Raw genomic sequence first — 27701 nt, 5'->3', positions numbered from 1 at the left:
GGGGGGCGCGGCGGTGGCGGCGGCAGCGCCGGCCCGGGGCGCGTGCGGCCCCTCGGTGGGGGCGGGCGGGGGAGAAGTGGGGCCGACGGCCGGAGCAGGAAACGCCGCGGGCGGCGGTGAGGCCTTGAGCGGAGCGGAGCGGCGCGGGACACCCGCCGGTGAGTGCGGCCGGGCGGGGATCCGCTGAGTCACCTGCCCCGCCGCCGCCGCCGTTCCTCCCTCAGCGGCTCCGGCGCCTCGGGACGGCGCCTGGGCCGCGCTGCTCCCGCGCCGCAGGGCGAGCGGCGCCCGACCCCTCAGGGCCCCGCGGGCTGTGTGGGGGTGCGGGTCCCGGCGGCCACGCGCCCCGGCCGTGCCCGCGGACCGATGCTCCTTGTGCCGAAGCCGCTGAGCGCGGGGTAGGGCCGGCCGCGCTGCCGGAGCCGCTCGGATCCTTGTCCAGAGCCGCCTGGCTGGGCCGGGGGAAGGGGCAGGGTTGGGAGGGGACAGGCGTTTCTGGGGAAAGCGGCTCCGCTTTGCTCTGCCCGAGTGCTAAACTGACTCAGGATGGAAAGAAAATGCACCCTCTAGAAAGGTACGTCTTGAAATCTGACGGGTTGGTTTTGTTTTAATTAGCTCCGCGGTCAAAGGCTTTGAAGTAACCATGGATAAAAGAGGAGGTGCAACAGAAACTGAAAATGGCGATGCTTTTCTGGAATTGAACAGAATTACAACTAAATACCCACATCGTTACACAAAGGTCAGCTCACTTTCCTTTCGTTTCTGAGTTGTGCGTGGAACTCTGTCACAGAAGTAGAGTGGGAGGTGGGGTCTCCGGTGAGAGGGAATCGGTGAGGTGAAAGCTGAAAAGCCTTTGCTTGGTTTAGGATTTGCAAGGTGGTATCAAATGAGCAGCTTGTTAAATGTGATGCAGTTGTGCAATCTTGTCCTCGATATGCTTTTATTTCCCACCACCTTATTTTAATATCTGAGCACCCCACAGCGTGTGCTGGGAGATTATTGTAGAGACTGAAGTATGTCGTTCTACCAGCTTTCTCAAGCACTTCGCAGTTCTGCTTTCAGCAATGTTCTTTTAAGAAGTTGACTGAAGTATTTCCTTGCAGTTGGTGCCATTTCCTAGGAAGGTATAGGACGCTAGATCTTATCGGGACTGCTCATATGTTTACTGGATGCCTTTTGTAACTTAAGAGTTGCTCCTGTTTGATTGCTAGAAGCTTAAACAGTTGTGACTCCAATCAATGCTTAGTGTTAAAACATCAGCACAGGTGCTTTTGTTTAATTGTGATGCCTAAATACTTGTATGAGTGGAAGAAGAACAGCCAAATCACTTGCAAATAAAAAAGACTGTTCCAGTACTAAGCGAGTTTGATATGCTGTGGGGTTTAGGATTCAAATTTTGTTTGGGGCTTTAGTACCACTGCTGAAAAATGCCCCTGGAAAGAGTCTGTAATGGTGGTTGATTTTCCCATGGCTGCAAGCTGTGGGAACAGGTGGTCATTGCTTTGTGAAAAGCTGTTAAGATACTTTGCAGCAAATGGCCTGAAGTGTGGAACAGGGTGAGATAGTTTACTGTTGCTGACTGTGTTATCTTTCTTGAGGAATTTGGAGCTGTTGGCTTTTTAGTAGGTTGTTTTTTAAAGAAAAAAATATATCATTGTGACTCTGTTCTGTTGAGATAGTAGAGCTCTGGCTTATTTTAAGTAGACATCAACAATAAACCATGTACTTCAGAATTGGCAGAATTTCTTGGGAATAGCACAGCTTTCTAAATCTCTCTAACTTTTTAGAGCAGATGTGCTCTTAACTTTTGAGGATGCAAAGCCTGCTGTTATTCAGACCTAGTTAGTCAGTTAACTGCTAAGTGAAAGAGAGGGGCTGTTTTTAAAAGTGCCCTGCTGAAAAAGTGGCCTCTGTTCTCTTTCAGTCTTGCCTGACTCGTCTTGTGTGGTAACTGAATGCAGCTTCAATTTCTACTCTGCTTTTTAGGGCAATTTCAGCCCATGCTGGTGGTAGCTGTTTACTGAAACCAATGCATCTGTAGCTTCAGTTTTGCTCATTCAGTACCCATGGTTTCTGACCAGGATAAAGTTGCAGAACTAGTGCCAGAAGGTGCCTTGTTTATCAGTTGGTTTCCAAGGAGCCTAAATCAAGAAATGCCAGCAGTCAGTCTGTGTTAAAATACTTTGCATCATATGGTTTCTCTACATGTTACAGCTCAAATATTCTGAGGTGGTGAAGTGATCAGCATTGTAGGGCATTTTCATGTGTTCCAGTTTCCTACTAGTTAGATTTTGAGGGATCGCTGTTCTGGGGTAAGTGCTGCTGATTTGGTAAGGGGAGTGATTTCCTTTAGTGATTTATATTCACTTACTACCACTAGGAAAACATCTGGCTCATACTGTGAGTAGTTCTAAGCTGTTTGCTTGAAACTGTTTGATAACAGCTAAGCACAGTTTTTCCCCCAGCCTGCTTAGAATGTGTGTGAATGCAACAAAACCCCACACGTGGAAGTGCCAGCATTTATCTCCTTTCTTACAGGAGTGCTGCACAGTTTAAGCTGTGTCTTTTCTAGTTCTTGGTAATCTGTTTCTCCAAGGGTGCACAGCTAATGAATGAAAGGCAAGAAACAATTCAAATTTTCCTCACTTGGGTGGAAGAATTGTGATAGGATGTGAACGAGAGCCTGTAGACTCCCTCTCGTGGCCAGCAATGCAACCCATTCCCAATCTGGTGATGGACAGGGCTGTTAATACTTGTAGTGTCCACATCAGGCTGTGACAGTATTGCAGCACTGATGCTTCTCACAGATTGAGGAAAACAAGCACAGTTTATTTTGGGAAGCTGTGGGCAGGGAGGCCAGGCTCCCTTTAATGGACCTCTTTTTGCTGAGGTCTAATACAGACTGATGCTTGGGGTGGGAGGGACGTTAAGGTTTTGTCTGGCTACCAAATTGCCATCTAGAACAAGTGTCACTGATTTTAATCACGTGGGAAGGATGATGTAAAAGTTCTGAAGGATATTGTATTTTTTTTTGGAGGGGAAGGGTAAAGAGATTTTTTTCAGTTTGGCTGATGGGTGATGTCTGCTGAAAGGATTTCTTTATCCTGGTCTGTGCACAGTTCTGAATCAATTCAGTACAGCTGAGAGTGAGGCAGGTTGAAGAAAGGGCATGTTGGGAGAATGAGTAAATGTAGCTAGAAATGTGCATCTTGCTGCAGCAGAGTTAATGTTGATTTGAAGCTCTGATGGTCACACCATTAATAATAGCAAACTTCAGTGAGACTGCACTGGTTGCCAGTCAAATGACCGACTGCTCATGGTGTGCAGTGGTGAACTAAGGGCAGAAAGTGGGAAAGCAAGTTGTCGTTCAGCATTGGTATGGTTTTGGGTGGAATGGGTAATTGTATAGCACATATTATGATGTCTTGGAGTTGGTGGTGGTCAGAAATGGCAAGCTTGTCTAGAATTTCCAGATCTACACCAGTAACTGGAATTGTGCTAATGCTTTTTTTTAATCTGCTGAACCTTTTATAGCATTAACCACAGCGATTTTGATTCCTTCTTGAGAACTCACCAGCTCTGTTGTCCATGATGCCTGTGTTACTTATAATCTGAACTGTCCAGGGAAGTGAATACATAAACATTTATGGTGTGAACAGCCTTGGAGTGTTCACAAGGACTGAACCTGGCCTAGTAAGGCTTAGTGCTTCAAATAAGTGTTTGGTCAGTGGCCACTGGTAGAACAACTGAACTGTAAATGTTCGGTGCTGTATTTCACAGGATATGAAACAACATATTGGGGAACCTGGGCTGTCAAAACCTACCTACTAAATTGAGCAGGCAGTCTGGAATAGATGGTTTGAGTCACTTAAATATTGTCAGGGTGTAAATCAAAACTAGTCTTGATTTTTTTTTTTTTTTTTTTTTCCTAGGAGGAGCTGCTGGATATTAAAGAGCGTCCCTATTCTAAGAAAAGACCTTCTTGTCTTTCTGAAAAATATGACAGGTATTTTCTTGATTGTACAAAAGCTATATATATTTCTTTCAAAATAAAAGCTTAAATTGCAAAAAACACTTAGCTAAGAAGTGCTCTTATGTTGTTGGGAGGTTTATGTGCTACAAAGTTCAGACAGCTATGGAGTCCAGTTTTCAGAAGTACTAATCTGCTAGGAAAGGCTCAGTTCTCTGGCCAGGGATTTTGTTCTTTGAACAGAGATTTTTCTCCTGGATCTCATAACTTCACACAACACAAGTCTTAAAGATTTGCAGGAAAAAGTACCAAGAATGTAGACGGGTGTAGTGCAGACTGGGCCAGGCTGTAACAAGCTGCCTTGCTCAGTGGATTACTCTCCCGTGTTCTCGCTGTACCTCAGTAAAAAATGGAGGTGAGTGTTCTTGGCTGGTGTTTGTAAGTTTATTAAGCAGCAGTTTCTTTACTATTCAGACAAATTTATTGTACAAATGTGAGATTGAGATTAAATTACCCAAATGCTTAAGAGCAGCACCATATGATCTACTTGAACTGTTTTTCAGTGTGCCAGGCAAACTTCACCAATAATTAGTCTTTAAATCTGATCCTGGGTATTATACTTCCTTGCTGTTACAGAAGAGCTCCACATACTATGTGTGAAGTAATAAACCGTAAGGCAGATTTAGAAGTTTGGTATGAAAGATAATTCACTTGTAGAGGTTGCTGACCAGTGAATTCTAGGTTTCTAGCAGCAGCATTATGAAGTGTTTATTAGACTGCAAGGTAGCAAACAATCCTGCAATTTTATTTTCCTAGTGATGGTGTCTGGGATCCAGAGAAGTGGCATGCATCTTTATATCCAACTTCAGGAAGAACTTCACCAGTGGAAAGCTTTAAAAAAGATTTGGATTCAGATCGGACTTCTCTTATGCGTAGGATAGTAGGTGAGTGTGTTCTGCACAGTTTGCTCAAAACTGATCCTGGGCTGTTGGGATAACACAAAGGAGACTAAACAAAGTCTCTGAAATTTGTTTGACTGCATAGGATGAGTGTCAAAGAAAGCTTTATTGTTCCAACTAGGCTATAGTGGGTTGTCTGGTGACTGTTATCTAAGAACAAACCTGGGCAAGAGTCAGTTATATCCTCCTATTCTTGCCATGTAATATTGAATACAGATGTAAAACACAAGTGCTGGGACAATTTCCCTGTAACTCAAGGCTTAGTACTTAGAAAGTCTATAGAAGGGAAAGCAGGTACTTCCTAGGAGACCGCAGTAGTTCCTCAATACCCAGCTGTAATCTTTTTCTTTGCACTTCCTGTGGTCTCAGCTAGATCAGAAATAAATCACAAGCATTTTCCTTTAAAAGCCCTGGGATAGCAGCGAGGCTATGGAAGAAAGAGAAGGCTGCTATACAGACAACTCACTTGTCTTTACTAATACACTAAACTTAGTGCTTTTTTGTGTGCTCTTTGACTTGCAGATCCAAGAGAGCGAGTGAAAGAAGATGACTTGGATGTGGTCCTGAGTCCCCAGAGGCGAAGCTTTGGAGGTGGCTGCCACGTGACTGCATCCGTCAGCTCCCGTCGGGCGGGGAGCCCCCTGGAGAAGGACGGCGACGGCGTCCGTGTGATCGGCGGCCGCAGGATCGGCAGTGGCAGGATCATCTCCTCCAGGAACTTCGACAAGGACCATCGCGGTGGCGATTCCAGGGATGCCAGGGACCGGGATCGGGACAGGGACTACAAAGATAAACGCTTCAGGGTTTGTTCCTTCTCTTCCTGATTGTGCTTTAAATGGCGGGGTTTGGCCACCTGGCGCTAGAAGCACTGGGGGCAGCTGAGCTGCATACAGCAGTTAAGTGTTCTGTGCAAGCAGGCCCCTCGTTCTTAGGCTGTGAAGGGTGAGCACTTGGTGCTTTCAGAACTTAGTTACGTTCCTTCAGAGAGCTCCACAGGGGTGCGTGCAGTACTGTTCATCAGACAAACCCTGCCTGTGCCTGACTTGTACGAGTAAGAGGTTCAAAAGTCTAATAGTTCCTTTGTAGTTCTTGGCCTGGCAGTTGTCTTCAGCAAGCATTGTCTTTAACCTCAGCAAATGGGAGCTTTCCATGCTTTCAGGCTTTTTTTTTTAAGAAAAAGAGGAACTACTAACTGTCAGGCTGCAAAACTGAATTTATAGAAGCACTTGCAGACCAATAGCTTTTGGTGTAATGAAGCAGAAATTCAGCTGTGAAGCTTAAAATTTAAAAGCTTAGAGAGCGTTATAGGGAGGTTGTATACACATTTCAAAATACCCAGAACTGGTGTGGAAGTGGAGGAAGAATCTTTAGCATTTTATTGATGCTAATGTTTTTAATATTCCCCCTTCAGAGGGAATTTGGTGACAGCAAACGTGTCTTTGGGGAGCGAAGACGGAATGATTCCTACACTGAAGAGGAACCTGAGTGGTTCTCTGCTGGGCCTACAAGTCAGTCTGAAACCATTGAGCTGACAGGCTTTGATGATAAAATTTTGGAGGAAGATCACAAAGGGAGAAAACGTACGAGGCGACGCACAGCCTCACTGAAAGAAGGTAAGGGCAGATTTCACAAGGGCTCTGCTTGTCTGCTAGTGGGGCAGATTGTAACAGTCACCTCTACACCAGCAGATCCAGACAGGTGTAAATGAAAACCTTGATCTTAAACCTGCGTAGCCTTTAGTCGTCCTGAAGCACAAGATGTAAAGCCTATAATAGTATTTGTAATCTGGAAGATTAATTAGTTGATAAATTACCTGTTTTGTTTGGGTTTTTTCCCCCAAAGAATGCTGGGAAAAAACCTTGTATGGATGTTGAATGATATCAGAAGTTGATAGGTTATTCTAAAGGTCTTGTCCATTTTTATATCCTGCTGGGTGCTGGAGGTTCTGCTTAAATTAAGCTAATACTCTGAGGTACTTGAAATTTTTTTCCCTGATGGTAATACTAACAGTAGGAGCACTGATCTGGGCATACAGCTGCCAGTAACATAGCTTTAAACTGAATTAGGAGACTTGAATTTGTGTGTAGTCATTGGATTAGTAAAAAAAGAAAAAGTTGCAGTGTGGCAAGAGAAGATGACTTTTTAATGCTAGAAACTGTGCAGGTGGACAACATAACTGGATTGTAGTGCAGTTCTAAGCACAGGAGTTTGTAGCCATGTCACAACTTGTTTGCAGTGCCCTGTGCAAGCTTGCTGAGAAGTGAGAGAAGTGCCTTGTTCCTGACGTTAGGCGAAGCTGTATTTGTCATATGCTGACTACTAAGAGCCCATGTCAAGAAGGCAGGAGCTGCCAAAGGATTCCTGATGGCAAAACAGCAGCAGCTGTTGACTTTGTGCAACAGCTGTATGTGCTTGGTGTGGCATAACAGCCCAGGCTGATCAGAATGCAGTTGTTTGTGCACAGTTCAATGACAATTCTTATTTTTTTGAGCTGGATAGTCGTACCAGACTAGAAGCTCTGTGCTAGGAGTTGCAGTGGGTGCAGTTTTCTCTTGCAGGAGCCAGCACAGTGTAACCGATGAGGCATCACTTTAGGGGCTGGGTTCCTTTGGGCCTGTGCTTCTAATCCCTGGGCAAGTGCATTGGCTGTCAGGCACTGTTCCCCCAGGAAATAGTCAAATTTGGTGATTCAGCAGTCACTCGATTTTCTTTTGAAGGCATCGAATGCAATGGTGGAGTGGCAGAAGAGGATGAAGTGCAAACTGTCCTTGCCAATGAAACTCCAGCAGATCAAGAAGTTCCTAGAGAAGCTGTTTTACAAGAACCGGCTCCAGGAGAGTTTGACTTCAATGAGTTCTTTAACTTGGATAAAAGTGTTCCTGGCCTGGCTTCAGTAAGTTTTCTGGGTTTTAAGACTGGGTATATTCGTGAGAAGCATTTTTGCTGCAGCTGCATTCTGTGAAGCTAAAAGTTCTTGCTTAGTGGAATTTCCTTTATGAAGTTGTGTGAGTTTAAGATGAATTTGCAGAGATTTAGCTTTGGAGTGTTAGCATGTTTCTGCCTAAGTGTTATCCCTGGGTCTGGCTCCATCTCCAAAGTGTTTGAGGCAAACTAGCTATTTTTCCTTTCTTTTGGTCACTACTTGAAGGCTCAAAATGGACATTCTGAATAGATCTTCTTTGGAGTTATTTAAAATGTGTTCAGAGAAGATTCACTGTACAGATTTAGTCTAGCTGAAGACAACCTTTTCTATCTAAGTCTGGGAATTGCAGCACACAGATCTTGTGTGCAGAATTCCTGGCAGGTAGTGAGCCTGGAGACACTGGTGGTAATGTGCCTGAAAGGGTTTGAATCTTTTATTACTTTAGCCTTTAAGAGGTTAACTTGTTTTGTAGAACTATTACTCCTGTGTTGGATAAACACACCCTACCAATTCAGTCAAAAGTCAAAAATTGTGTTCTGACTGCAAACAAACAGACCTGATGTGGTTTAGAAACGCTGAGGTTTAAACAAAAACCTAATCTTTAATGTGGACAAGCTGCTTGCATTAGAAAAGTCCTTATACAGTGCCAGTAATTTTACAAATACGTGAAGGAGAGTCCCTTCTCCCTATAGAAGTTGTAAATGGTTTCTTTAGACTTGATAATCTGGTTTTCAGCATACCTGCAAGATGGTGACTCCTTTCAAAAGCAGGGAGTTCCCAAGTGAAAATACCTGCTGATGAAACAGGTGGGCAGATGCCTATAACTTGTCATAAAAGTGAGTTTCTTTGTACTGGTGATATCTCTGTGACAAGTGTTATCATAGGTTTGTACGTTTCTTGTCTTAATTCTTCTAATACGTTAGAGTCAAACAATCAAAACCAAATAGAGCAATACTATTTTTTTTTTGCTTTATTGTAAATAGTGTTGAGTGCTCCTTGTTTCAGAAAAAACAATTTCTCTGAGAGGAAGAAGTTGCTCTTCCTTTTGTCTAAAGGAAAACTTCTGCCTGAAACTGCGTCTGTGCCTGTTGAGCCAGGCTTTAACTGGGTACCCTCTCAAAGGATAGGAGAAGCTTTAGTTTGAATAATATTTTTACAATTCACTGGTTTTTAAATACTTGGGTTTCTTTTGACTCTTCCACTTTAAAATGGTGTGTAGTTAATGGTCTTTGGGTGCTCTGATTGTGCTTTTTCAGTTACAGTTTTACTGTGAGTAAATATTTGGTGTCAGTTAGAGATGTACACTGGGTTATGTTAACTGACTGCAGGAGAAAAAGCAGATCAAAGCTTTGAAACTCTGGGAGCAGCATCTTGTTGTCTACAGCAGAAGAATCTTGCTTGCACAGTAAAGCTGCTCAGAGATGTTGCTGATCTTGCTTATGTTCTTTTCTTTTTTCCCTCCCTTAGATGATAGAGGATGTGCTGGGGGAAGGTTCTGTGTCTGCCAGCAGGTTCAGCAGGTGGTTTTCCAATCCCAGTCGTTCTGGAAGTCGGTCAAGCAGCTTGAGATCTACTCCTCATGAGGAGCTGGAGAGGCTAGCAGGTAAGGCTGCAGGACAATGCAGGGTCAGGAAACTCCTTCAGCGTTCTCTCTTGCTCGTTCAATAAGAAGATGGCAGATAAGGCTTTTGGACAGTGAATTCTCCCACAGTTTAAGCACTTGGTCTTCTTTTGGAAGCTCTTAGAGTAAGCAGCTCTAAATTTTTTGAATAAATGTTCTTGTCTGTGCTTCCAGATGACTTTCCAGCTGATCTTGGGCGAGGGGTGTGAGGCATGACTTTGCAGTGACATGGTGGAGTTGGTTGCCAGTGTGTGTTCATCTTGAGCCATTGGGTTGGTGAACTGATGTCGCAGTGCTCCTGGTTTTGCTGTTTCAGGTCTAGAGCAAGCCATTCTCTCCCCTGGCCAGAACTCTGGAAACTACTTTGCTCCCATTCCATTGGAAGACCACTCTGAAAACAAAGTGGACATCCTAGAAATGCTACAGAAAGCCAAAGTGGACTTAAAACCTCTTCTCTCAAGTCTTTCAGCCAACAAGGAAAAGCTTAGAGAGAGCAGTAAGTGCCTCTTCAGCTATTGTCAAGTTCTTGTGATGCAGTAACTCCCAGCAAGAGGCTTGGTATTCTGGAAACCTCAACTGCCAAATCCAGGAGCAGGCAGTGTTACAGATTTACTTACAGTACTGAAAACTCAGTATTCAGCAGCTCTCAGTTGTGTCAATATCATCACTGACTCTTTTCATCCTAATCACGGGATGACATCAGGACTTTATCAGACTGCTTTAGTGGTCAGAAACAATTGAGATGATGCAAGTCTTGATCTGAGTTTCCAGCTTTGTGTGTGGCATTTGCATAAGTTTTTTCATACTGGTGACTGGTAATGTCAGCTCTGGAGCTGTGGCATTTAAACTCTGGCTTTACCAAAAGCTGTCAGTGTAAGTCATCCTTGGCAGTGTCTATAATGGATCACATTGATCCATTCAGTGTCAGTGTCTAAGAAGTTGAACAGTGGCTTGAGAATGTGATTTTTATTTTATTTTTTCCAAGGGTGCCTTCAGCTTAGGGATTTGCATGTCTGGGCCCATAGCATGCATGGAGAGTACAAAATGCATGTGCTCTGTGAAATCTTGAGGTCTAATTCCAGATTGGTTTCTCTTTGGCAAGCAGCATGTATTGCCATGTAAACTGGACTGAAGAAAGCGATGCCCCTCTGATTAGTGTGAAGCAGCTAGGAAGGAGAGCATCTAAGCACTGCAAATGTTCTTAAGCATCCAGTCTGGGAGTAGGGAGTTGTTGGCTAACATGTGGAAAACTTCCTTAATTTCACTTTAAAAAGACTTGTAGCTCTATTTCTGTTCTGCTTAGTCTGACTTTCCTACTAAAAACTTTTTCAACTTTGATCCTCACAAACCAAGGATGAAGGAACAAAAATCTGTGGGGGAAGCTTCCATTCCCTCAAAAGTACCTGATGTGGTGCTCTGCATTCCCATAAAATGCTGTGCAACTCTTCAAATGTTGTGGAGTTTTCAGGTCTATTCCTCTCCACCAACATCATATTTACTCATGTTCCATGCTGCATGTCTGCATCATTGTTTCTTTTTCCCACCTTCTTGCCCAAATTTCCAGTAAATCTTATTTCTTTGGGCCAACATCTGAACCCATGGCATGCTTCTATCTCCTCTTCCTTTTCTTTTAAGGTGTCATACCTTGTCATGTGTGTTAGCTGGTCCATAAAGCATGTTTAGCCTTGATGTCAGGCACCAGTAGGTGTTTATATATAGTGTTTGTGTGTGTGTGTATATATATGCATATACAGGAAAAAATTCTGCTAAGAGCACTGTACCTTATGCTGGTTATGCCAGTGAAATCATTTTATAAGAGGCTTTAATTTCTGAGCAAAAAATCTACTTCAAACTTTATACACACTGAACTTAAGTGTGTCTCTGAAGTATCTAGATTTTCCAGGTATGTATTCTTTCTACTTATGATAGCTTCAGAAATTTGACATGGCTTGCACTGTGCCTGTAAAACCATCTGGTCTCCTGGGGTTTAAGATAAATTAAACTTTCCTAATGGGAAAAGAAACAACTCAATTGTCACATGAATGTTCTCTGTGAAATGCAGGCAAAGTTGTAAAATGCAGTAACAGCATTTCTTGCAGGATAAATGAAAGAGAGTGAGGATTTAGCAGCTGAAGGCTAAGCAGGTTCTTGTGGGGTCTTACATGGCAGTAGTTGTGTGTGTCAGTTCTGAATTTGGATGTATTAGAATGATACTAGCTGTCAAAACATAACTGACAATATCAAAAAATAAGTTTTTGGCTGTTCCTCGTTTTCAAACAACTTCTATTCAACACCTGCACAAGAATTGTTAGCTCACTTGAGAACAGAACTGTGGTTTACCAGTATTTCTCCTGTATTTCTCAGCACATTCAGGAGTTGTACTTTCGGTGGAGGAAGTCGAAGCTGGGCTAAAAGGTCTGAAAGTGGATCAGGAGGGGAAAATTGCCCCTCCCTTTATGGCTGAGCAAATGGAAGAAGCCCTGAATGTCAGTGGCTCGAGGCAGATGAAGAAGGATGGGGATATGACTGCGTTTAACAAACTTGTCAGCAGCATGAAGGCGAGTGGCACTCTGCCTTCACAGCCCAAAGTCAATGTAAGTAGCAGCCAGTGGCTCTGGTGACCTGTGTTGGGGGGAGCAGCCAAACTTTACCTGAAGCCCAGATGATTTTAGTGACCTTTGTTTGGTAGAGATATGTCAGTGAGCAAATCTGTTATTTTACACTTTTGACGTTGCTTGTACTAAGATCAAACTGAAGTGAATACTTGTTAGCTGGAAGATTAATGTTGAACAACAGGTGATAGTAAGGTTTGGACTGCAAGGGATTGTAGGATGAAATTTCATCCTGCCACTAACAGCCTAAAGAGTACACTTGACCCAAAAGCTGTCAGTAAACATTTCTGGCACCAGAAGATACTTCTAACAACCAAGTATGTCTAAAGCATGTGTTTTTCCTGCCAAACTATGCTCAAGGATTTTTGGACTCATCCCACTTCACTGAAAGTGAAGAATGCAAATTTGCCCTGTGAAGAATTTCCAGATTGATCTCAGACTTAAAGCAAGACTTTTGCTTCTGGGTGTCTCTCTACATTAGTGTGCAATTTTGATGCACAGAAGAATATCTTAAATAATTTCTTTAACATGGAAACACTTTTCAGTTTGTACATATTTTCAGTGGCTCAGTGTTCCATCTCCACTTTACACAATTACATAAATTCATATATTTGACCCAAACTTGAATGAGTCACAGTGAATACCCTGTATGCAATCTAGTACAGGGCATTTTTCTTAGACAGGGGGAGATCTGTGAGCCAGCTCAGCCCTTAACTTTGCTGAAATTTTATTTGGCTGATGCATAAACTACTGTTCTAACAGAACAGATGAAATTATTTCTGTCACTGAGACAAATGTAGATAGTCTCTTAATGAGCTTGGTTGTATCTATGTCTGATTTACAGTGTTTTCATTTTCTTAGCAGAGCCTTGAAAGCCACCTAATGTCACCTCCAGAGATGTCAGGCCAACCTCTATCAAAGAATATTCTGCAGGTATTCTTACTGGGGGGGGAGGGAAGTACTTAAAAGCATATCCCCAATGGGAAAACAAAAATCATTTGAAAATAAGGCACTTAAGGCAGTTATGGGATCAGTAGTCAGACAAGATACTATAAAGAAGAAAGAGCTAAGAGGCTAGATCAGTTTACCTAAAAGTTTGTCTTGTCACGTTATTTCCTGTAGTTACAGCTTGGCAATGAAAAGCTTGCTGAGTGCCTGATTCTGGGCGCACCAGGATTGGTGTATCCGCTTGCACAAGTCCCCCTTGTCTCTGAACTGCTATAAATAAGGCAGCCTGTAGTGCAGTAAAATGAGCTTGTTTGTGTAAATTGGTCATATTTTGAATGTTTTCTTATTCTTAGGAACTTCTTGGCCCACCCATTACCAGACCTGCTTCATCCAATGTCTTAAGTGGCCTGATAGGGGGTTTGGAGCCCGCAGCCTCTCTGCTGACACAGAGAGCCCCATCTCCCCCCATTGCACCTGTGTTCCCAACACGAGCTGCTTCTGCAGATTACCTGCGCCATAGAATATCGTCACCCATTGGTGAGTCTGCTTGCAGAGTGGGGCTTTATTATTGGGGGTTTGCTTAAGACTCTTTTACAGAGCTATAAAAGCTTCCTGGCACTTGGTGTGGGCACCTAGAGCAGTGTCTGCCTTTTGAGTGCAAAGTGCCCTTTTACTTACTGATGTTAAATTCACCACCCAGACCTCACAGTGAGTTCTGGTATAGAGTAATGTGCTCAGATACTGTGTAAGAGTAATTTTCAAAGACTGCTTGCCCATTTGTATTACAGAACACCACCAGAAAACTCCTTTGTGGCTCTCCAGCTCTGTGACATGGAAGAGATATAGCTCCATGTGGGTTTAAGGGCTGAGCTGAGAGTCTTCACAAGAAATCCTTAATTCATGTAGCATTATTTTGCTTTGGGATATTTATTCTATGTATTGAAATTGTATGTATTAGTACTTTTAAATACAACTGTTAAATATTCCTTAGGTTTTGGACAAGGTTCTCAGCAGTTGCTTGGTGATCCATTTCCAGGTGTAAGGAAGCCCATGAGCCCAGTTGCTGCACAGGTTAGATGGCATGCTTTTTGCTTAATGTATTTGCATCTCTTCGTGTTCTGTGGTCTAGAACTAACTTGTGGAAACACTTAGCTAGATCATTCCATCTGGATGTTTGTGCTCCCATAAATTTACTCTGAGCGTGAGGATGCAAAGTCTAATTTAGTAGTCTCAAAACCTCATTTTGGTCTATCTTAGAGTACCTCAAGTACGAGATCTTTTGAAACTTCTATTGCCTGTTCATAAAAGACTGTTGGTGGGCAGATGTTGGTGAAGACATTAGTAACTGTAGCAGTCAATCTTCAGTACCTTAAGAAACCCCAACCAAATACAGGCTTTGATTTGTGTGGTTTTTGTGCAACTCTCCCTCAGATGAGTCCCCTGGAGATCCAGCAAGCTGCTTTAGAGGGACTGGCACTCCCACATGACTTGGCCATACATGCAGCAAATTTCTATCAGCACGGCTTTGGTAAACCACAAATGGACAAAAGCAGAGATGGCTACAGAAACAGGTGAGCACCTGACTGGAAAATTGAAGGGGCATGCTGTTAACTGATTTTTAATGTGAATATTGCCTTTCACTAGATACTAGCGCTAATCACTCAGGATTGCATTGGTTCTTGTGCCAGCAGCAGAGCCTCTTCTGACTCCCTGTCCCTTCACAGGCAGCAGCGAGTGACTAAATCCCCTGCACCAGGACACAGAGGGAATGCATCTTCCCCAGCCCCTGCAGCATCCATTACCAGCATGGTCAGTACCTGATGTTCAGTGGTTGTAGGGAGAACTGTGAAAGCGTCTGCTGTAAGCAGATGATAGCAGTGGGAATGCATGGGAGGAAGGGAGGCTATGGAGTCAATCATATTCCTCTTGTGTCTGTGGCCACATGATACAGGAATGAGTTTCTTTTCCCTTCATGTTTAACTGAATGTCTTCACCTTGGAAAAGAGCCTTTTCTGGCCACTATCTTATCTAAAACTGAAGAAATACCATTAATGTTCCCTTGACCTCATCTTCTGAAACCAAGTGAAGGTGATTATGAAAATTCAAGCCATCATATTTTGATGCTTAAATTTTCAGTAGAAAAGTGCTGAAAGCCATGAGATGCTTCAGAGAACACTGGTGTTTGGGTATGAAGTGTTTGATCTGAGTGTCTGTGGGTTGAAATAATACCTAGGAGCTTCAGGGTCAATTTGAAAATGAGTAAAATCTCAAAGCCAAGCTCTTACCTCTCAGCCTTCAGTACTGTGTAGAAAGCAGTTTTGATCTAAATTTTCATACTAATCAGTCAGGTACTTGCAGCTCAGGACTGACACAGACTATCACGTGCCAAAGGAAACAAGTAATACAAGTTTGTGTTCCAAATGAGTGACTTCCATGGGTGCTATGGAATTCTGGATGGGGGAAAACCCAAATGAGGCAATAGTTGTCTGCAGAACATCAGCCCTGAGTTAATGCAGATGAAGGAGCTCTATAGGAACATGGAGCTGCTCTTTGAACCAATAGCTGTAACTTACACTGCAGCTCGGCTATTTTGTTTCAAGCCTCTTAAGGCACTTTTAACTGAGAGCAGCTGCAGATTTTGATATTGGACTTGCAAAAAAACTAAAGAGAAATGCTTAAACTATAGAGTAAAGCTATGAAATGAGGTGAAGCAAAATCATGGGCACACAGCAGCTGATTCAAGAGAGCTTTAAATGGAAAGGATGTGCTAGAATTGGTGTCCACCCACAACTGAGATATTGTGGTGTGGATAATGAGCATGGGGTGAGGTGTTGCTTCTTACTGTGTTCTCTGCAGCTGTCTCCTTCCTTCACACCTACCTCGGTCATTCGCAAGATGTATGAGAGCAAGGAGAAAAGCAAAGAGGATCCAGTTTCTGGGAAAATGAAAATCAGTGATGTGAAAGATGAAAATCAGAGACCAAATGAAGGTATTGTAATGGCTTTAAAATACCACAAACGAGGGATTTGGGATAGACTTAGATTGTCTCAGCACATAAAACACCCAGGCTACCTTTAGATATTCGTGATCTGTGGAGTTGAGGAGGGTGTAGAAGTGAGGGAGCCTGTGGGAGGAGGGGATACACTTCCAAGTGCACTCTTCTAGTAGTGGGGCTTCATCCTTATTTCCTATCAATTTCTGAGAAACACTCAGAGGCCTGGACTATTACTGTTTGCAACTTCTCTTGATGAACAAGCACAGTGACTATAATGCTTCCATAGCTCTCTACACCAGTAACTGAAAACCTGGAATTGTCTTGACACAACTGAACAGTCAAAGCTGGGACCAGTTAAGCTCTTAAGTGTAGCAGGTCAGGGAAGCATTTTGTCACCCAAAGTGATGTAAGAGGCTGTTAAAGGGAAATGCTCCTCACCAGTTGCCTGACATGGCCAGTGGGCACAGCACTGTGCTGCAGCGCTGGGAGCTGCACAGGCAGCTTGCAGTTCATGGTAGCAGAGCAGCTGAAATACCTCCACTGTAGTAGTTGATGCCAAGGTATTTTAGGCCTTGTCTAACTCATCTGGATGGTCTGGGAGCAGCTTCTGGAGGTGCTTTAGTGTTCCAAACCTTGCTAAGCAGATGTCTGGCATAGAAGGCTGCTGTTAACCCCCAAACATGGCTAAACTGAAAAGCCACCTTCAGCCAGACTTCTGGCACAACTCCAACTTAAAATCTTGTCTAGGGAGGATCTCTTAGACCTCCTATGACCTTTGGCACTGACTCATCCCATGCTGCTAGTTCAAAATTCCTAAGAAAAAGGAAAAATAAGAATTAAAAGCAGCGTTATGGCTGATTCTGATCTAATTTAAGTTTCCTGTAAAGGGATTTCTGTGGAACATATCCCTTCTCATTACTCTTTTGAAATAATTTGGCCAGAAGCATCCAGAAAAGAGATGCTTACTACTAAATATACATGACTACAGTTCAGCTAGTTCTGGAATCTATCAAATCATTAAGCTTTAATTTTCATTAGGTGCAATCTCTAGCTGTGGACTGTAATAGCTGTATTCGATTCTAGCTACAGATAACCTACTGTCTAGTTCTGTGGAGAATGCAGATCAAGGAACTTTGCCCACCTTAGGTACCAAACTACCTGCACTGCAACGCTCTGCATGTTCCACACCTCTTACCCAAGCAAATCGTTGCACCAAAGAGCAAGACTACAGGCCCAAATCAGCTGGTAGGAAGACTCCTACAATGGCCTCCCCAGTACCAGGAGGCCCTTTCCTTCGTCCTGTTCATCAAGTACCCCTTGTTCCCCATGTACCACTTGTACGACCTGCTCATCAACTGCACCCAGGATTGGTCCAGAGAATGATGGCACAGGGGGTCCATCCACAGCATCTTCCTCTGCTGCAAGCAGGTAATCCATACTTTTTTTTTTTGCTGTTCATGCATGTTCTCTTTGAGATTGACTTTGTGTTAGGAATGGCTTGAACTAATACTACTGGTAGTTTTTATTCTATCAGAACTGACCTTTAAAATCAGACAATAAATTCCAACCCGTCTAAATACATATATTTTGTTTGGCATTAAGTTCCTTATGCTTATGAGGTAAGAAGTTTTCTTGCTCATGTTCAACAGGTATGCTTCCTCCTGGAGTGGACCTGTCTCACTTGCAGGGAATATCTGCTCCCATCCTTGGCCAGCCTTTTTATCCACTACCAACAGCAAGCCATCACATCCTAAATCCACGCTCGGGGACGCCTTTGCAGCTCGCCATGATGCAACAGCAGCTACAACGATCAGGTAGGCTCAAACAGACAGCAGGAGGGGGAGTTCTAGAAATGAGGGGCATTGAGTACACTGTGCTGGCAGGAAGCTACTCTAATGGAGTTATTCTTCATCACTTAACCCTGTGTGGGACTCAAGTGGCTTGGGCCACTGCAGGCTGTTAGGCCAGAACAAAGCGAAGTGTTTGGTTGCAGAACATGTGTTGCTACTGACAGATCTGACTCTTGCAGCATGCGTGCAAGCTTTCAGCCTTCCTGGGCCACAGGCCACCCACCTTCTCCAGGGAAATGCTATTTGATCCTGGTCTTCCCTTCAAACCCGTGTGATACCGTGTCCGGAACTGGCAGTGTCAGGCCATTTATGGGAGTACTAATGAAAATAAACACGTGCTGCCTGGACTTCCTGGGGCTCATAGAATGAATAAAAGCCACATTCAGCTCATATGCCTTATCAGGTGATAGCTCGAGAGCAAATCTGTGCTGGGTATTACTGCACCCTCTAACAGCTTTACATTTCACAGGCTCTGGAGCACAGGGATCACCTGCTGGTGCACAAACAACCCCTCAGAATGTGCTGCCTCGGACTGGATTATCTCACGGGCACACACAGCTCGACCATCGCCCCAGCCAGAGAAGTGGCTCTCCCATTGGCCTTGCAAAATGGTTTGGTTCAGATGTGTTGCAGCAGCCTCTTCCATCCATGCCATCCAAAGTCATCAGTGTAGATGAACTGGAATACCGGCAGTGAACGGTGACCACCGGGTGGAACATTTGTGATTCTTTAGACTGGATGAAAATGTCCATAGTCAGGACTTCACCTCTGTTTGGTTTTTTGGGGCTTTTATTTTTAGCACTCTGTGCAAAATTTCCTTTCGAGAGACTAAAGCACATGGCACCTGTCCTGGTCTCATGTCTGCATCAAGACTAAAGGATCCATTATGGCTTGGATAGTGAAGCCTGAAGAAATTTAGATGCATGACAAAGCCAGTTTAATCCTGGAAGTGTCTATTTTTTTTGTTTGTTTTTGTAAGATATGTGAATGAAGTGCTGATATTCTCTAGTGTAGAGGTAGCAGCTGTGGATTCCTTCTGCAGAAAACTACATGTATAGACCCTTCTGTACAGACTTGTGTATAAACAATCTTTTGTACATACACACCTAGAATAGCCTTTTTGAATCTATACAGCTGTACATAAGAGTAGCTGATAACAGTTGAGCTTTAGTTGTGCCTATGGTTTGGACCTTTCTCCATTGTACGTGTGGGACTTTCTTTAAGATTAAAATTGCATATCCTAAGTGTGAGTGAACAGGATGAAGTTGCTTTGCCTTTTCTTGCTGCTCATCTCTCCTCTAGGTCTCCCTCTCACATTTTTTCTGTCATGTACTGTGCACTCAGTGTAGCTAAAGTGTCAAAGTAAAAGCCCACATCTCGCTGTCTGTGTAACAAAGGTCTGATTCCCTGTGACTCTTGCCACCCAATGGGAGAATTGTTTAGTCTTTGAAAGCCTTGAGGACGGGACCTGGTGCAGTCATGATAAAGCCAGATCTTCAGTCTGTAGGTACCTACTGGTTGTTGCTCTTTCAAGAGGGCTGGTGCTGGTCCTTGTTTAGCTGCAGTATTTTCCTTGTTTTAATCTTTCAAGCCAGTTACTAAAGGTCATCAAAATGGAGCCTTGGAATCCTCACCCTTCAACTCCTCAGTCATAGCTGTGGATATTCTGTACTGCCTTCAGCACTGTTCATGGAAGGGAGTCCCGAGAACTGTCCTCAATCTAGTGTGCATCTGGTGATGCCATTACTGTGAAATTTGCCTTTGGAGTCTTGTTCTGTGGCTTGAAAGGGGGAGGATGGGGTAGTTTTGTGATCTTACTGTGTGTATATTTGGTTTTAAAATACTATGTTCCTTTTAAGCCTGTTTCACTTCCCTCAACAGTTTAATGTTCTCTTCCATCCTTCTGCATGGTTCCTCACTTCACTCCCTCACTTGTGTTGAGTCTAGTACTGCTGTCATGTCCTCTACCTAGCTTAGGCCATTGTGCTCTTTTAAGAGGTGAAAGTAAAACCAGAACTCTCACAGACTTGCTCTTTCTTAGGTCTCACTGAAAGCAAAACCAGCAGCAGTAAAGAAAAAAAATCACTTTGTCTGTATTCTAACCCTTGCCAGTGTGCTGTGGTGGGTTTGTTTCAGTGCTGCAGAGACAGTGTTGTACGGAAATAGCAAGCTGAAATCTCCAACCTGGAAGCTGTTGGAGGTCACCCATACTTGTAGTGGTTGTTCCCAAAACAATCCCTGTAAAACATGCAATCACCAGCTTGTCCTTGTAAGATTGTTTTCATACTTTTTTAACTTGACACTTTCCCAGTAACATTCTGTAAATAAAGTTGATTCTACCAGCTCTCTGTATCAATTGCTCCTGTACTAAATTATGTCAGAATATTGATTAATTTTTAGCACTGTTCTTGGGTGTAAGATGGAACCAGGGTTTGAGTTGAGATGCAGAAAACTTCAGTTATTCCAGGTGTGGGGAGGCTAAGTCTGCTTTGGTAAGAGTAACTGGGCCTCACTGACACCCCAGAATGGAATTGCTGAAATTAAATGCCACAGTTACATGTGAGGAATGAGGCTCAGTGTATTAAAGTTGTAAAACCAACCAGCTCTAAACAAAGCGTGAATGTGAGGAAATGGCAGTGAAATGCAGTCTGAGTCACAGCCTCATCCTCTGCCCCTTCCACTCAGACTCACAAACCCAGCACCCCTGCAGCAGTTCAGCTCACTGATGCAGGGATCTAGAAAAAGTAAAGGTGAAAAATGCTTGGAGTAGAATCAAGGCTGAATTGCAGCCACTGTTCCAAGGATTTAGTGCTTGAGTGGGTGTCTCTAATCACTGTCTTCTTGCATGTATAATAATAACATGAGGGGGAGTGCTTTTTGTGCATCTAAACACCCCTATAATTAAACACCTCTACTTCCTTTTTGCAGGAGAGCAAATGCTAGAGGCTGATGCATTTGATAAGCACTCTGGACATGAGCTAAAAGCTGATTTATTCATCCCTATTAAGCAACAGAACCACTCTTAAGTGCTTCTCTTGGGCACCTTACTTCTCTATCCAGGCAGGAAATTCTTTTAAGGAAATTTAAAAGCCTTCAGTCATCCGGACACAAGCAGCTAGCTCACTTCCACCACTCTGAACTGAAAAAGCAACTGCTCCTGAGCAGAACTGACCAGCTTTTCCACAACTGCAGGACTATTAATAGCCTTCAAGTATTCCAAGAACACTTTCAGATAAAGGCAGCTGGAGCTCTGTCCTCTCACATTGTTTCATAAGATATGGTTCTCTAGCCTCCGCTTTTTGTGTTTTGTTCTTAGAACAAAGTAATTCCTGATGTGTGAACTTTTTCTAATTTGGAAAGACATGTACAGGCAGCAGAACCTTCTCCCTGCACTCAAAGCCTCTTGTAGGATTTTGCCCTTGTGAAAGTCACAGAACCAGAGTTTTTCATCTCCAAGTTCTGCTGGAACGAGCCCCTACAGTGTAAGCTGGCCAGAAACATCACTCTTACCCTGCAGCAAGGTACAATAATAAAAGGCTATTTCTAAATCAAAAACTGGGGGGGAGGGAGTGTCACTTAATGACCAACTTCAGGCACAGCAACAAACCACATAAGAATAACTTTATTTCTTCACAATCTGAATAACATCCTCATCTTCCAGAGTATGGTCTTTACCAACTTTCTGAGGGTTGTGTTTAACAGATGAACCCCAGACCAGTGCACTGAAAGAAGAAAAATCAAATTTAAAAGGCTTAGAAGTATGATATGCAATCAGAACAGCAGCTATTTCTGTCACAAAGCTAATACAGAAAGCAATGCTTCAGAGCTATTTTTATTCTCCTCCAAGTACCTGGCTGAGTGGTCAGTGTGAACCAGGCTTAGAAGCAGATCAGAACAATGCCTGAAGTTGTCCTGAGTACTCAAGTGCATGGAACAATGGCTTCAGTGCTGTGTCTAGTGCTACTTTTAAAAAGCAAAATAATTTTTTCTCCACAGAACATTTATGTAGGAAAGAGCATGAGAACACCAAATACAGCAACTGAAGTACTAAGCTTGATTATCACAGGCAGATTTATTCAATTTAACATAAAAAAAGTCCTGGTATTCCCTTCTAGTTTAGAAGAAGATGAAATAATATACCTGAAGGCAAGTTATTCTCTCTTCTATATATTTTACAGTAATACTTACTATTTGAAGTCTTTTATGAGATTTTTGTGGATCTTCATGCAAAAGTCCTCCACTGTGGTCTTGCAGTAAGGTAGTACCACAGGAGAGGTGTAGTCTGGGAGCTGCCCTTTAGGTTTGGTGTAGCTGTAACACAGATGGAACCATCAGTCCATACCAAAACCTTCTTTTTCAAACCCATCATGATATTCCATCAGTTATTCGCCCTGTCACCCCCAGGGTGTGGGCAACATCCCACTACTCCTGTGGTGACCATGGATACACTGTAAAACGTTTGGTGGCCCTAAGCTGAAAATGCAGCCCGTGGCGGCAGGGGGTTCTCCCTGGGAACTGCAGAGGTTTCTCATTTGTGAGCTTTCTGAGGGGGCTTGAAAAAAAAAAAGGCAAATGACAATAGTTGTTGGAAAAGAACATCTTTAGAATTATAGTTCCAACTTGCCATTTTTTTCTACAAAAATCTGAACATATATTAGAAAAAGCGCTTGATAAAGTCTTTAGCATAGAAATCTAGACCACAGATACAAGGGATTGTGAAATGCCTTTTCACAATACATTCTATATTATTACAAGAAGATAGATATAAAAGACATTTGTATCTTTAATTTAAAAGACAACAAGTACTGTATGATGAGTATTAATAAATTCATTCAGAAACTCATCCAAAAATGCCTAAGAATTATGAAGCAGACCTGGAATAACTTGTAAAAGTATCTGAAATTCTAGATGAAGAACTAAGTTCTGTCAAGAGAGCTGCATCCACGACAGACTGAAAAGATGATTACATCTGGAATCAAAGTGTTACCAACAATTTTGACAAGAGTTCCATGTTTTCAAGATTTTTTTAAGATGTGCTTTGGTCACCGTTTCACAAGATTCTCATTTAATTCCCCTACAAATTCACAGCAGCACTTGTGGCTATCACACATAATAGCTAAGATGAGCACAATTTCTGGGTTACAAAGCAAACACCAGTTAATAGAAAAGCATTATAAAATATTCCTCATCCATTCCTGAGACCTTTTTCAGTCTCGGCCACACACTTAACTCCACAGTAAGCAGCAATTTTGACTTACATTCGGACTAGTTTCAGGTAGTCCCAGATCTTCTCCAGCAGATCATCAAAGTTCCAGCGATGATGAGCAGATATCGGTACGCAGTGGGGTACTTTGTAAATGATATCTAGTTCTTCAATGGAAATTTGGTCAATTTTATTTAGGACATAAATGCACGGGATGTAAACCCTGCAAAGAGAAAGAAATTGTTAGAGCAACCTGACAGCAGCACGCTGCTACCTTCGCTGCAAAGAAAAAATGTTTTGAAAAAGCTTATTGCTATGTTGATGCCACATTGCTGGCTCAGCTTCTGTGGGAAGCAAACCCAAAAGACAACTCTTTCCTTTGTAATACAGAGTGCACGTGTGCCAGGGAGCCAGCAGTACCTGTTTCCTTCCACAACGTCAATCAGGTCATCGGCAGTGGCGTCGCTGCGCAGCGTGACATCAGCGTTGTGGATTTTATACTCTGCTAAGATGCTCTTCACTGTCTCAGTATCCAGCTCACTCTGGGGACACTGAACACAGACACAGTGTTAAGGACAGGCAGAGCTCACAGCCAAATCAAGTGTAACAATTAACAGTGCTGTCACCTAGTAACCACTGCATATACATTACTAGCAAGAATAGCCGCATTTCAAGTTACTGGACATGGCTCTGATTGCACCATAGCTGCTCTGAGGAGAGGGAAAAACAGACTTAAATCCTAACAGCTTCAATTATATTAATGCCCCACTGAGAGCTGCAATCAGACATTGCAGAAACAGTGTTTCCCTTCAGTTTGGGACCAGGTGCAACACAAACCCACGTATCTTCTAGTTCAGAGCCCAAACAACTACACTTTAGGTACTTAGAGCACAGAGTTCTGACTTTCAGTATCTCTGGCTATTTCTTTGCTTTTAAAGATTCAGGTAAATGGGTTGAAACTCTGAACAATCCTCTCTGGAAGAACATTGTAGCCAAGTAAGAGGCAGTTTTTGCACACTCTCCTCTGGATCTCGAACTTGTTATGTGTGGAAAGCAACTGAGGCTCTGTTTTGAAGGCAAAGAAGTGGCCAGGCTCCAGGAGTGGTGTGGACGGCCTCTAGGGAAAGTAACTGACCGAAGCACAGCAGTACAGCAGTTCAGCTCCTAAAGAAACCACAGCACAGCACGGTCCCAGACATACCATCAACTACAAATGCCTCTTTCTTCAAGCAATTTGTTAATTTTGGTTAAAAAAAACTTCCAACTTACTGTGGCTGTAAGGTTAATGCCTCCTTTATCCTTTTTTTTAAAGCCAATATTGGGGGGCTTACTATTCAGACGAATTCCAAATCCCTCCAGTTCATTCTCAATGATTTTCTTGTGGCCAAGGGGTTTCAGCACATCCAGAACAATCAGAATGAGATTACAGGTTCGAGCAACTAAGAATCAGAAAAAGAAAGTCACCCCTCAAAAAGCATGCTCACACAACCTGAGACAAAACAACCACAGTGTGGCTCGGTGGACTGATGACACTATGACACCCCTGAGGGGGAGCATATTGGTTATTTTTACATGCCAGTGTAGGACTGAAGTTTATTGTGCTGGGCAAGCATCACTGATAGATCTTTACATGCTGTAAGAATGACAGAAGCTGGAAAAAATCTTCCTGTCTCTATTCAGACACCAAACTGAGGACAATTAACTGGGTGAGGAAATGAAAACAGCAGCCTTGTTTAGGTTGGGATCACATCTGCCTGCAAAACTGGCAATGTGCTTTCACTAAAGTGTCAGTGCAGAGCACAAACCCAGCAAGTGCACAAAGCCAGAACTGAAAACAACAATATGAAAGCAGCTACTGCTTCTCAGCAGGCAGCTCAAGTCCAGCAAACAATCCAGCTTTTTAAAGACATGAGAAACAGTGATTCAACCCTTCACTCTGCTGTACTGTGTTAAATGCAGCAGTGACAGGCGGCTGTCTCCAGTCTCACATACCCACCTGCAATGACCTGCCGTCCTCTGCCTTTACCATCTTTGGCACCTTCGATAATTCCTGGCAGATCAAGCAGCTATTTGTTCACAGGAAGGAAAGTATCACATGAGAAAAGCATTCTTCATTAAATCAATCCTACTTTTACCCTTCTAAACCAGCTCTACTGCAAATCAGAACAGAGTGTGACAAGACAGTCTCCCATCTGATTGTTATATACTGTATTATCCCATGTGCCCTACTGGTACAGTGCAACAGATCAAGTCACAGGAAATAATCAGAACTGCCACAGGAACTCCTCCCCAGAGCAAAGTGAAAAGCAGGGAAACATCCATACGTCGTGGAGATACTTCCAAGGCATTCTCAAGCACTTCTACACATCACTTCTAACCTGCTAATGTCAGGCCAGACCACTCAACCCTCACAGCACAGCATTCGTATAGCCCAACCTACTCTCACGCACACAGGATCTCACCTGGATCTTTGCTCCTTTGTACCTAATGACTCCAGGCACAGTTGTCAGTGTAGTGAATTCATAGGCTGCCACTTCAGAGTACACACCAGCAAGATTACTTAGAAGAGTAGATTTCCCCACCGATGGAAAACCCACAAACCCAATGCGGGCATCACCTGTCTTTGCAACATCAAAACCTGCAAATAAGGAGTAGAAATATTTGTCTAATGATTGACATTTTTTATCTTCTAATGTTCTGGACAGCAGACACGCTATTATTTTTAATATTTTGCCTGAGCAAAAGCCAAGTAAGCTTTCCTAGAAGGATGAGAGTGGGAAATTGATCACAATCTTTATTGCCTTGTATCACTTTGTCACACTCCATGAGTGTACCTGTCTAGTAAAGTTTTGGCTGTAAAGCCTCACGGTGGAATGTATTTGACTTTAGTGTAAGTGGAGCACTTCCTTTAAGCACTGCAGCTTAGGCAATTCACACTTTTATATACAAAAACAGAAGGCTGCTGCAAATGTGCTTCTTTGTGTAAAAACATTAAGATTTCTGCAAAGATTGTATCAGCCAAAACACAAAAGCACTTTCATCTACACTTCAGGAAGGGCTCCACCCCACAGCCCTAGAAAGGGCCACAAATCATGGTCAGGGGTCCTGTGCCGGGTAGGACAAGGGAAAGCAAGGATGGAACAGGTTGCCCAGAGAAGCTGTGGCTGCCCCATCCCTGCAGGAGTTCAAGGCCAAGTTAAATAGGAGCAGCCTGATTTAGTGGAAGGTGTCCCCGCCATGACAGGGGGGTAGAACTCAATGATCTTTAAAGGTCCCTTTCATTCCGAACCCTTCTGTGATTCTGTGACTGTTTCGTAGATAATCTGACACGATTTGTGCGGGCAAGAGCCACCCAGTTAGATCGACTTCCGTCACGCCCGCCGCACTTCGACAGCTCCTGCACAGACAACGCACCTTCCCCGGGGCCGCCGCCGCCGCCTCCCTTGGGGGTGATGAGCTCCCGGCGCAGCTTGGCCAGACGGGCCTTCAGCAGCCCCAGGTGGTGGGCGGTGGCCTTGTTCTTCTGCGTCCGGGCCATCTGCAAGGACACAGGACCGAGGGCTCACACCGAGAGAGCTCTGCCGCCCTCGGACCCTGCGCGACGCTTGGGGACAGGGTCCCGCTACCCCTCCACGGCGCGGCCCGGCGCCCGTCCCCCCCTCCCTGGCCCGAGCCCCGCGTCCGCCCCGTTCGGCGCTCCGTGCCCGGCCCGTCCCGCGGGAGGCGGAGGGCGGCGGTGCGGTACCTCCGCCTCAATCTCCGCGATCTTGGCCAGGGTGCCGCTCATGGTGGCGTCGGGCCCGGCCCGCCCGGCCGCCCCTCAGCGCCGCCGCTCCTCGCGCACCGCCCGGGGCCGCGCACGCGCGTGGCGACCTCTCGCGAGAGGCGGCGGGCGGGAAAGGGCGCGCGGCGCGCGCCGCCGGCTTCGCGCGCTGCCCTGAGGGGGGGGCGGCGCAGCGCCCCCTGGGCCGCGTGAAGGGCGCGCGCCGCCTCACAGAGAGAGCGGGCAACGCTGTGAGGGGCGAGTGTGAGGGAGATGTCCGAGTGTGAGATCCGTGTGTGTGAGACATCCGTGTGTACATGAGAGACCTGTGTGCCTGTGAGAGACCTGTGTGCGTGTGAGATCCGTGTGTGTGTGAGGGCCGTGTTTGTGAGGGATCCGTGTATGTGAGACGTCCGCGTGCCTGTGACATCCATGTGCCTGTGAGATCCATGTGTGTGACAGAGATTCGTGTGTCCATGGGATCTGTGTGTGTGTTGGGATCCGTTTGTGAGATCCTTGTACATGTGATGTCTGTGAGATCCGTGCGTCGGTGCCCCGCGTCCCTGTGATGTGTGCGAGGCAGAGCGCGGCTGTGGCGGCTGCGGGGCTGTCGGAGCCGGCATGAGCCGCGTGTGCGAGAGCCCTGACGGGGGCCGGAGGCGGTGCTGGCGAGGCTGAGGCGCTTGGCCGTGAGGGGCAGCCGGGCTGCGGCGCCGAGAGAAGCCGGCGTGAGGCGATGGGTGCTCGGCTGTGAGAAAGGACGGTGCGAGCGGAGAGTGCGCTGTGGCAGCGGCCCCGCAGGTGTGAGCGGAGCCGGGGGGTCTCGCTGCCCGCGAGGGGAGGTGGCGTGTGCCCTT

General features: G+C 44.5%; 2 protein-coding genes across 10 annotated transcripts; one reads left to right on the top strand and one right to left on the bottom strand.

Moving 5' to 3' along the window:
- The first annotated feature begins 55 nt into the window (after positions 1-55).
- Positions 56-20230, top strand: EIF4ENIF1 (eukaryotic translation initiation factor 4E nuclear import factor 1). Of its 9 annotated transcripts, none has more exons than XM_040080523.1 (19): positions 56-158; positions 616-739; positions 3933-4006; positions 4787-4914; positions 5452-5732; positions 6341-6542; positions 7647-7822; positions 9320-9455; positions 9790-9969; positions 11838-12067; positions 12947-13018; positions 13387-13570; positions 14025-14104; positions 14465-14604; positions 14758-14842; positions 15890-16022; positions 17112-17456; positions 17678-17842; positions 18348-20230. In XM_040080523.1, exons 2-19 carry the CDS (start codon positions 644-646, stop codon positions 18572-18574), a joined length of 2934 nt encoding a protein of 977 aa, XP_039936457.1. In that variant the 5' UTR covers positions 56-158; positions 616-643; the 3' UTR covers positions 18575-20230. The 9 variants fall into 9 exon arrangements, with proteins under 9 accessions (XP_039936457.1, XP_058278787.1, XP_058278785.1 ...); XM_058422804.1 differs by lacking the exon at positions 56-158 and adding an exon at positions 380-398 and having other exon boundaries at positions 12950-13018; positions 17175-17456; XM_058422802.1 differs by lacking the exon at positions 56-158 and adding an exon at positions 380-398 and having other exon boundaries at positions 12950-13018.
- A 1252-nt stretch (positions 20231-21482) lies between these two features.
- Positions 21483-26944, bottom strand: DRG1 (developmentally regulated GTP binding protein 1). Its single transcript, XM_040081157.1, has 9 exons — positions 26827-26944; positions 26496-26619; positions 25544-25719; positions 25078-25147; positions 24351-24520; positions 23502-23632; positions 23137-23304; positions 22067-22189; positions 21483-21600 (listed from the first exon to the last, which is right to left on the bottom strand). The coding sequence occupies exons 1-9, from the start codon at positions 26866-26868 to the stop codon at positions 21501-21503; spliced, it is 1104 nt and encodes a 367-aa protein (XP_039937091.1). The 5' UTR covers positions 26869-26944; the 3' UTR covers positions 21483-21500.
- Positions 26945-27701: the final 757 nt, after the last annotated feature.

Source organism: Hirundo rustica, chromosome 17 (assembly GCF_015227805.2).
Source record: "Hirundo rustica isolate bHirRus1 chromosome 17, bHirRus1.pri.v3, whole genome shotgun sequence".
Taxonomy (NCBI): Eukaryota; Metazoa; Chordata; class Aves; order Passeriformes; family Hirundinidae; genus Hirundo; species Hirundo rustica.
This window is presented reverse-complemented; position numbering and strand designations above follow the sequence as displayed.